The sequence below is a fragment of the Zingiber officinale genome, chromosome 4A (assembly GCF_018446385.1).
Source record: "Zingiber officinale cultivar Zhangliang chromosome 4A, Zo_v1.1, whole genome shotgun sequence".
Taxonomy (NCBI): Eukaryota; Viridiplantae; Streptophyta; class Magnoliopsida; order Zingiberales; family Zingiberaceae; genus Zingiber; species Zingiber officinale.
In genome coordinates, this window is record NC_055992.1 from 42,485,417 (window position 1) to 42,496,087 (window position 10,671).

The 10,671-nt window shown below is 38.0% G+C and overlaps 1 protein-coding gene across 6 annotated transcripts; it reads left to right on the top strand.

Moving 5' to 3' along the window:
- Nucleotides 1-3,907: 3,907 nt before the first annotated feature.
- On the top strand, nt 3,908-5,511 carry LOC121969859 (high mobility group B protein 6-like). Of its 6 annotated transcripts, XR_006108683.1 has the most exons (7): nt 3,998-4,012; nt 4,159-4,354; nt 4,440-4,468; nt 4,537-4,641; nt 4,723-4,942; nt 5,016-5,120; nt 5,318-5,511. XR_006108683.1 is itself a non-coding variant. In XM_042520138.1 (6 exons), exons 1-4 carry the CDS (start codon nt 4,178-4,180, stop codon nt 4,882-4,884), a joined length of 366 nt encoding a protein of 121 aa, XP_042376072.1. In that variant the 5' UTR covers nt 3,908-4,177; the 3' UTR covers nt 4,885-4,942; nt 5,016-5,120; nt 5,318-5,511. The 6 variants fall into 6 exon arrangements, 5 of the variants coding, with proteins under 5 accessions (XP_042376072.1, XP_042376071.1, XP_042376070.1 ...); XM_042520138.1 differs by lacking the exon at nt 4,440-4,468 and having other exon boundaries at nt 3,908-4,354; nt 4,723-4,798; nt 4,877-4,942; XM_042520137.1 differs by lacking the exon at nt 4,440-4,468 and having other exon boundaries at nt 3,909-4,354; nt 4,723-4,808; nt 4,877-4,942.
- Nucleotides 5,512-10,671: the final 5,160 nt, after the last annotated feature.

A 10,671-nucleotide genomic window follows, 5' to 3' on the forward strand; every position in this document is an offset into this window, starting at 1 on the left:
GGCCATCATTGTAATCAGGAGATCGATACGAACCCATAGAAACTGTCTTTCAATTAACTCTCTGAGTTCACAATTCTACTCTATTCATATTTTGATATTTGAAAAATTATTTTCCTGAACCTTAATCCCAAAACATTTGTTCTATACTTATGGTTTTGTAGTAAAAATTTATTTTTAGGTTCTTTAAAAATGATGAATTGATCCTTGAGAACTCGGAATGACACGAAACAAGTTTTTATGAGTTCGTATCGATCTCGTGATCTTTCTAATGTGCCCAAACATAATTTTTAATCAATACACTGATGTTAATAAAATTTTGCAACAAGAATCAAATATTTATTACTTGTTCGGGGTAAAAAATTTATAATCGTCGGTATATTTGTTAAAAATTATGTTTGAACCCACTAATGAGATCAGGAGAAAGATACGAACCCAAAGAAATTTATTTCGTGTCATTCCGAGATCACAAGGGACATCTTCCAATTTTTAAAAGTTTAACCTAAGAAATAGATTTTAGGGACGAACTTGGAAATTCGTCCCAAATTAGGGACGAATTTCTGAGTTCGTCCCTGATTTGGGACGAATTTCAAGTTTGTCGCAAAAATTAATTTTTTTCAAAAATCAAAATAAATGCGTATAAAATACGGAAGATGGGCTTAGAGAGCTCGGAATCACATGAAACAAGTTTCTATGGGTTCGTATCGATCTCTTGATCACAATGATGACCTCAAATAACTAATAAAATTTTTTAATCGTAATAATAATTAGATGGACTCTATAAACCTTAAGACTTGGTGAAAAAGAGTTAGAGTTTGAAAATGATTAGGTGGTTTTGATCTCCATAAATCACTCACCTAAATATATTGTGTGAAAAAAATATTTGAGGCCATCATTATAATCAGGAGATCGATACGAACCCATAGAAACTTGTTTCACGTGATTCCGAGCTCTCTAGGTCCATCTTCCATATTTTATACGCATTTATTTTGATTTTTGAAAAAATTAACTTTTGCGACAAACTTAAAATTCGTCCCAAATCAGGGACGAACTCAGAAGTTCGTCCCTAATTTGGGACAAATTTCAGGTTTGTCGCAAAAATCTATTTTTTTAGGTTAAACTTTAAAAAATTGGAAGATGGCCCTAGAGAACTCGGAATGATACGAAACAAGTTTCTATGAGTTCATATCGATCTCGTGATCTTTCTAATGTGCCCAAACATAATTTTTAATGAATACACTGATGTTAATAAAATTTTGCAACAAAAATCAAATATTTGTTACTTGTTCGGGGTAAAAAATTTATAATCATTGGTATATTTGTTAAAAATTTAGTTTGACCCCATTAATGAGATCAGGTGAAAGATACGAACCCAAAGAAATTTATTTCGTGTCATTCCGAGATCGCTAGGGCCATCTTCCAATTTTTAAAAGTTTAACCTAAGAAATAGATTTTTGGGACGAACTTGGAAATTCATCCCAAATTAGGGATGAATTTCTGAGTTCGTCCCTGATTTGGGAAGAATTTAAAGTTTATCGCAAAAATTAATTTTTTCAAAAATCAAAATAAATGCGTATAAAATACGGAAGATGGGCTTAGAGAGCTCGGAATCACATGAAACAAGTTTCTATGTGTTCGTATCGATCTCCTGATCACAATGATGACCTCAAATAACTAATAAAAATTTTTAATCGTAATAATAATTAGATGGACTCTATAAACCTTAAGACTTGGTGAAAAAGAGTTAGAGTTTGAAAATGATTAGGTGGTTTTGATATCCATAAATCACTCACCTAAATATATTGTGTGAAAAAAATATTTGAGGCCATCATTGTAATCAGGAGATCGATACGAACCCATAGAAACTTGTTTCACGTGATTCCGAGCTCTCTAGGTCCATCTTCCGTATGTTATACGCATTTATTTTGATTTTTGAAAAAATTAACTTTTGCGACAAACTTGAAATTCGTCCCAAATCAGGGACGAACTCAGAAGTTCGTCCCTAATTTGGGACGAATTTCAAGTTTGTCGCAAAAATCTATTTTTTTAGGTTAAAGTTTAAAAAATTGGAAGATGACCTTAGAGAACTTGGAATGACACGAAACAAGTTTCTATGAGTTCGTATCGATCTCGTGATCTTTCTAATTTGCCCAAACATAATTTTTAATCCATACACTGATGTTAATAAAATTTTGCAACAAGAATCAAATATTTATTACTTGTTCGGGGTAAAAAATTTATAATTGTCAGTATATTTGTTAAAAATTATGTTTGACCCCATTAATGAGATCAGGTGAAAGATACGAACCCAAAGAAATTTATTTCGTGTCGTTTCGAGATCGCTAGGGCCATCTTCCAATTTTTAAAAGTCTAACCTAAGAAATAGATTTTAGGGACGAACTTGGAAATTCGTCCCAAATTAGGGACGAATTTCTGAGTTCGTCCCTGATTTGGGACGAATTTCAAGTTTGTCGCAAAAATTAATTTTTTCAAAAATCAAAATAAATGCGTATAAAATACGGAAGATAGGTTTAGAGAGTTCGGAATCACATGAAACAAGTTTCTATAGGTTCGTATCGATCTCCTGATCACAATGATGGCCTCAAATAACTAATAAAATTTTTTAATCGTAATAATAATTAGATGGACTCTATAAACCTTAAGACTTGGTGAAAAAGAGTTAGAGTTTGAAAATGATTAGGTGGTTTTGATATCCATAAATCACTCACCTAAATATATTGTGTGAAAAAAATATTTGAGGTCATCATTGTAATCAGGAGATCGATACGAACCCATAGAAACTTATTTCACGTGATTCCGAGCTCTCTAGGTCCATCTTCCGTATTTTATACGCATTTATTTTGATTTTTGAAAAAATTAACTTTTGCGACAAACTTGAAATTCGTCCCAAATTAGGGACGAACTCAGAAGTTCGTCCCTAATTTGGGACGAATTTCAAGTTTGTCGCAAAAATCTGTTTTTTTAGGTTAAACTTTAAAAAATTGGAAGATGACCCTAGAGAACTCGGAATGACACAAAACAAGTTTCTATGAGTTCGTATCGATCTTGTGATCTTTCTAATGTGCCCAAACATAATTTTTAATCAATACACTGATGTTAATAAAATTTTGCAACAAGAATCAAATATTTATTACTTGTTCGGGGTAAAAAATTTATAATCATCAGTATATTTGTTAAAAATTATGTTTGACCTCATTAATGAGATCAGGAGAAAGATACGAACCCAAATAAATTTATTTCGTGTCATTCCGAGATCGCTAGGGCCATCTTCCAATTTTTAAAAGTTTAACCTAAGAAATAGATTTTAGGGACGAACTTGGAAATTCGTCCCAAATTAGGGACGAATTTCTGAGTTCGTCCCTGATTTGGGACGAATTTCAAGTTTGTCGCAAAAATATGTTTTTTTAGGTTAATCTTTTAAAAATTGGAAGATGACCCTAGAGAGCTCGGAATGACACGAAACAAATTTCTATGGGTTCGTATCGTTGTCCCAATATTACTAGTGGACTCAAATAAAATTTTTAACCAATACACAGATGTTTATAATTTTTATTCTTTGAACTAGTAATAAATATTAAAATCTTGTTCCAAAAATTTATAAATATCGGTGTATTAGTTAAAAATTTTGTTTGAGCCCTCTAGTAATATTAGGACAATGATACGTAGCCATAGAAACTTGTTTCATATCATTCCGAGCTCTCTAGGATCATCTTTTAATTTTTTAAAGTATCACATAAAAAATAAAAAACTAAATTTGGGATGAATTTTAGAATTTGTTATTAATTTGGGACGAACCTGGAAGTTCGTCCCAAATTGGGGACGAATTGTTAAGTTCGTCACAAAATTTAAAATTCTCAAAAATCAAAATAAATGCGTCGCAATATTTCCCGATCGCTACTATTCTGCCCTAATTCTTTTTCTCCTCTTCTCCATCAACTTGTTGGCGGCGGTAGCGCAACCATCTGCATCCCTTTCCGGTCGCGATCTCCAGCAGGTAAAGTGCATTTCTTCCCCTCTCTTTTTTCCCAAGCTTACTAGGGCGTAAGGCGGCGGCCGCTACTGGGTCGCGCCGGCTTTTCTTGCACGGCACGCGTGGGTTGTCGGAGTAATGCCTTGCTGGCCCTCTGCCGACCATTAAAGGCATCTTCTGGCCTCCTATATGCCGCTATCGGGCCTCGATGGCCGCTGGTGGCCTTGGCGACAAAAGAAGAAGGAGGCCTACCAGGAAGTCGTCAAGCAAGAGAATCGAGAGAAAGAAGCAATGAAGCTACTGGAAAAAGAGCATTTGCAGAAGACCGCCATGGAGTTGCTGGAACAATATTTGCAGTTTCAACAGGTGAATAAATTAGTTTAACATAACATCCAGTCTTTTTATCAACCAAACCCATACTGTTCTTATTGTGGTTCGATTATCTAAACAGGAAGTTGAAAAAGAGGGCAAGAAAGTAAGGTAATGTATATCATTCGCAAAAGATCAAATTTTGGTTTCCAAACTGATGCAGTATATCTTTGGTTTAGGAAAGAGAAGGATGCTTTGAAGCAAAACATCCGATGTCAGCTTTCTTCTTGTTCTCGAAAGAACGCCGTGAAGCTCTGCTACAAGAGAAGAAAACCATCCTTGAGGTATGTAGTTTAGAAAACCCAATATGTTGCTGGAATTCTTAGGTGGCTTATTGTTAATACTATGGCGCGTGCCTACCTCAGATCTCAAAGATAGCAGGAGAGGAGTGGAAGAACATGGCAGAAGAGCAGAAAGCTCCCTATGAGGAGGAGCAAAATGGAATATTTTCGTGTGCATCTTCAATTTGAATAATTTTTATGTTTCTCTCTGTTCTCAAGCATATGTCAAATTTCTCAGATTGCTAAGACTCTGAAGGAAAATTACAACCAAGAAATTAAACTTTATAAGCAAAAGAAGATTGAGGTATGAAACTGAGATTGAGCTTAAAAGTGAATTGATGTTTAAAAAAAATGCTAATTCAGTGTGTGTGAATCAGGAAGCTACTACTTGAGAGAAGGAAGAGGTGGAGCACATCAAAATCCGGAAGAAAGAAGCCCTTCAGCTGCTTAAGAAGAAGGAGAAAACAGATAACATGATCAAGGTTAGTTGGTTTCTGTCATTTGCATTATTTGCATTTTTTTTTTGTTGTTGTTGAATTTCACAATTCTATTGGGGAAGCGATCATATCAATATTTGAAATAGGATGCATGTAAATGTTAAATACAGATATCATTAATACGTTTGATACATTTTTTTAGTTATAAATGTTACTTATTATTTGTTTGTAATTTGATGCAGGAAAAGAAGCACGGAAGGCGATCGAAGCTCTTGAGACGTGACGATATGTATTTTATTTTCCTTTGGATGCCTTGTTACATTTGTTGTTTGGATTATGATAGAACTTTCATGTTTGGATATTATGATTTGTTGAACTTGTTGTTTGGATTTTGGTTATTTGTATATATGAATATGATGTGCTAGTTTTGGGATGATTTGTTTGGATATAAGATATATGGATGTGTTGGATATGATGTGTTTAGTTTTGGGATGATTTTTTTGGATGTTGGATATGGATGTATTGGATATAATTTGTTGAAGATGTTGTAAGTGTAATATGTAAACAGGATAACAGAAAAATCAAGAAAGATTTTGGATTTTTTTTTTGTTTTTGGGACAAATTTTGCGACAAATCAATTTTTGTCGCAAATTTATAATATGAATTCATCCCAAAATTCGTCCTAGATTTGGGACAAAAATCAATTTTTTGTCGCAAATTAAAGAAACAACTTTTGCGATGAATCATGTTCGTTCCAAAATTCGTCGCGGATTTGGGACAAAATTTAGCTTTTTGTCGCAAATTAGGAACACCTTTTGGGGCAAATCCAGATTCGTCGCAAATTTGTAAAGTCATGATTATTTTTTTGGGACAAATCTAAATTTGTCGCAAATCTGCGACGAATTCAGATTCGTTGCAAATTTGCGACGAATCCAGATTCGTTGCAGATTTGCGACGAATCCAGATTCGTTGCAGATTTGCGACGAATCCATTTTTGTCGCAAATTTACGCAGAAAATAGGATTTTTTGGCCGATATTTATTTGTAATTATGTTACGTTTTTTTGCCTCGAAAAATTTTCGTTGCAAATTTGGGACGAAAAAATTTGTTTGTCGCAGATATAAAATTATGAAATTTGCAACGAATTAATGTTCGTTGCAGATTTGCAACGAATTCTGCGACGAAAATTGAAATTTGTCGCAAAAATTTCCAACGGAAATTATGTATTTGTCGCCAAAATTTTGCAACGCTATTTTTGGGACGAATATAAATTCGTCCCAAAATTCGTCGCAAAATATTTTGCAACGAATTTTTTAAAGAAATTCGTCCCAAAATTTGTCCCTAAAAAGCAATTTTTTTGTAGTGCCCTGCCCGAAGAAATTTCGGCAGCACCTCCCCTGTACGGGTGACAATCTGAAGTATTTCTACAGACATAATATACATCAGCCACATGCGGCTGGAATATACCCACAACCACGCAGTTTATAATACAGCCTACTCGGCTGATACAATAAAAACACAACCACGCAATTATATGGAAAGCAGCCCACTCGGCTGTACCAAAACCAAAACACAACAGAAAATGACAAAAACCAAATACAAACCAAACACAAAACTGCTAGCCGGCTTGGCTTACACAACCAACAATAATACAAAATACCACATAACAACTTCAAAACTCCAGAAGCAAAACCGGAGCACAAACTAAACACACTGACACATAAAACAATCAAAACATAAATGAACTGATAGATCTTCTGAGGTGACGTGGGGATCAACAGACAGGATACTCCAAGAGACATCATAACCAACCTGGTACCTGAAAAAAATAGTATCCACGGGGGTGAGTTCAACAACTCAGCGAATACCAATAGACATGTCTAGTAAGAAATATCTAACAGCAATAAACATGGAATACAACTTCCTAATCATATATAGGAAATATGCAAAACTGAAAGGTAACTGAGGAAGCTGTATTCACCAGGAACTCCTATCCAGAACAAAAGGGCCGTCAAACCAGATACACAATATACCTCCTGTATGCATGTCAAATAAATGCATCCACCAAAATGCAGCATATAAGTGCAGCAAACACAAGTAAATAAATGCAATAAATGCATATGATGTCAATGACATGGTCACCCCTGATGCCAGTCTGTCATCTCACACACAATGGTGAGACTGAGTAGGTAGGGCTGTAACAACCATGCACTCTGACATCACTGCTCCTGATGAGTGACCGAATGGACGGGATGCTGTCGGAGTACACACATACTCCTACCCCAAATCATAAATGGGGGAGCGCAATGCTCTCATCTCCCGGTACACCATGACGGGGAGGGATCCCTGATGTGCTACCACGCTGCATCACACTACCTCTGAGCGGACCAACGGAGCACCGAACAGAGCAAAACTGACGTGCTACAACGCTGCGTCACGCTACCCATGAGCGGACCAACGGAGCACCGAACAGTGATGAAACTGGTGATATGCTCTACAATAATGGAGCAGCCTATCACGCAGCATGCAATCATGCGAATGGTGCATGAAAACTAAGCATGAAAATATCCTGAACCAAATCCACATATATATATAAAAATGTGTACCCTAGTACAAGTAAGTCAAATCCACAAATCTAGGGTATACAGGTCCTCTATGGTATAACAACCTAGGTCCTGAACATATCCACCTCCATAAAATATGTACCAACAATGTACATGGATCAAAGCAAAAGGTCTAGGTACACAGATCAGGTATGATATAAAAATATAGATACACATGTCAGATAATAAAAAATTCAGAATCTAGTCCTAAACTCAGTAAAGCATGGTATGTCACTTACTCTAGGAACTAAGGTACTCATGACAATAATCACAAGGTATAAACATAGATACATAACAAGCGACAAAATAGAACATGCTATGGGGGAAGAAGAAGACTCGGGCAAAAACGGCTTCGGCTGAGGAAATAAAAAAAATAATAAAAAAAATAAAAGAAAAATAAAAGAAAAAGAGAATAAGAAAGGAAAAGAAAAATAACTTTTCCTCATTTAAATGGGGTAGCCTAAACAAGCTTTCCCGGGGCCCAATTTTCATCCCCGTAAACTCGCTCATACGGTTTCCGAAAAATTCCAGAAAAATTTCTAAAATTTCCGGAAAATTCCCTTATCATTATTCGATATTTTTTCGGTATTTTACATTCTCCCCCACTAATAAAAATTTGGTCCTTAAATTTCGTTATCTACCATAAGAAAGTACTAACAACAGATAAAAGTATAAATGTTGAATGATAATGACTCACATACCTCATGTGAAAAGATGGAGGCATCGAGCTCGGATCATATCCTCGAGCTCCCACGTAGCCTCCTCGTCCGAATGATGCTACCATCTGACTTAAACCAGCCGAATAGTCTTATTCCGCAACTGACGCTCTTTCCGGCCCAAAGTCCGTACCGGAATCTCCTCATAAGTGACGTCAGGCTGAACAGGAACTGAGATATCTGTCAACTCATGTGTCGGTCGGGTATGTATCTCCTCAGCATAGATACATGAAATACATCATGGACGCTTGCCAAGGACGGCGATAGTGCCAGTCGATAAGCTACCGCTCCAATCCTCTCCAAGATCTGGAAAGGGCCAATGTATCGCGGAGCTAGCTTACCTCTGAAGCCAAATCTCTCCACCCCTTTTCGTGGGTGAAACTCGCAGAAATACATGGTCGCCTGCAGAGAACTCTAAGAGTCTTCGACTCTGGTCTACATAACCCTTCTAACGGTCCTACGCCTCAGACATCCTCCGTCTGATAGTACAGACCAATTCTGCCTCTTGCTGAGCTCTATGAGGTCCCAACAACTGGGCCTCCCCAACCTTATCTCAGAGGGTGGGTGTCCGACAAGGCCTACCATACAACGCTTCAACGGTGGCATTTGGATAGCCGAATGCAGACCGTTGTTGTAAGCAAACTCTACCGATGGGTCCTCCCAACTGCCCCTAAAAATCTCATACACCTGACCTCAGCAAGTCCTCTAGAGTCTGAATGGTCCACTATGACTGTCCATCGGCCTGTGGATGGAAAACTGGAGCTAAGTGCCCAAGGCCTGCTGCAGACTCTGCTAGAATCGAGACGTGAACCGAGGATCTCTATCCGAAATGATACTCAAAGAAACACCATGCAGTCTGATGATCTCTCGGCAATATAGATCTGCCAATCGATCCAGGAAATCAGTCTTCCGGATCGCTAAGAAGTGTGCGGATTTGGTTAATCGATCAACGATTACCCAAATCGCGTCATGGCATCGTCGTGTCCTAGACAAACCCACCACAAAGTCCATGGTAATATGTTCCCACTTCCACTCGGGAATAGGAATCCGCTGAAGTAGCCCGGCAGGTCTCTGATGTTCGGACTTCACCTGCTGACAGACAAGACATCTTGCTACAAATTCCGCGATGTCTTTCTTCATACCGTTCCACCAGTAGGAACGCCTCAAATCTCGATACATGCGGGTCCCGCTTGGGTGGACCACAAATCGAGAGCGATAAGCCTCCTGAAGTAGCTCCTGTATGACCGGATGAGACTGAGGTACGCATAATCTGCCTCGGAAGTATAAAATACCCTCCTCGTCTCGTGTGAACTCGGTCTACTGCCCGGAAGCTATCTGGCTGCCTATAAATTGCAAATGTTGATCACTAGCCTGGCCTCTCGGATCCTCGTCCTGATCGACGACTGAGCAACCATGGTAATAAGAATACCCTGCTATGTCCGTCCCAGCTCCTCAAGGCCCAATTCGGAGAATCCCTGAATCAAGTCCGTAACCACAACTCGGTGGCATGCTAAAGTCCCTCTGGACTTCTAGCTGAGTGCATCGGCAACCACATTAGTTTTCCCCGGGTAATAGCTAATGGTACAAATCGTAATCTTTCAGGAATTCCATCCTTCTCCTTAGTCGGAGATTAAGTTTCTTTCTAAGTGAACAGATATTTGAGACTCTTATGGTCAGTGAGAATCTCAAATGTAATACCGAACATATGCTGCTGCCAAATCTTCAAGGCAAAATAATGGCGGCCAGTCACAAGTCATGTACTGGGTAGTTCTCCTCATGCTCCTTCAACTGCCGAGAAGTAGGAGACTACCCTGCTGTGCTGCATCAAAACAACACTCAAACCCTATAGAGATGCATCGGTATAGTGCACTAATCCGTCCTCTTCAGAAGATAAAACCAAAAATCGGAGTCGACACTAATCTCTGCTTCAGCTCCTGGAAGCTAGTCTCGCAGTCCTCTGTCCAAGTAAACTTCACGCCTTTCCTGGTCAGATGTGTAAGTGGTATAGCAATCCGAGAGAAACCTCAACGTATCTCCGGAAATATTGAGCCAAACAAAGGAAGTTGCGAGCCTCCTCTATAGACTCCGTCTACTCCCAACGGTAACAACCTCTATCTCCTGTAGAACCACGGTATACTCCTACTGGTAACCGTGTGTCTCAAACATCTCATAGAAGACAACCAAAATACGTACTATTGATCTTCACATATAGACGTTTCAGTCGAAATATCTCTAGAACTATGCGAAGATGGTGTACGTGACTCACATCGAATCCGTA

Excerpts from the sequence above, each read along its gene's own strand:
- LOC121969859 (XM_042520136.1), top strand. The coding sequence starts at position 4,178 with ATGCCGCTATCGGGCCTCGATGGCCGCTGGTGGCCTTGGCGACAAAAG. Across the intron at positions 4,355-4,536 it reads AATATTTGCAGTTTCAACAG|GAAAGAGAAGGATGCTTTGA; the intron begins GTGAATAAATTA and ends TCTTTGGTTTAG. Across the intron at positions 4,642-4,722 it reads AGAAGAAAACCATCCTTGAG|ATCTCAAAGATAGCAGGAGA; the intron begins GTATGTAGTTTA and ends TGCCTACCTCAG.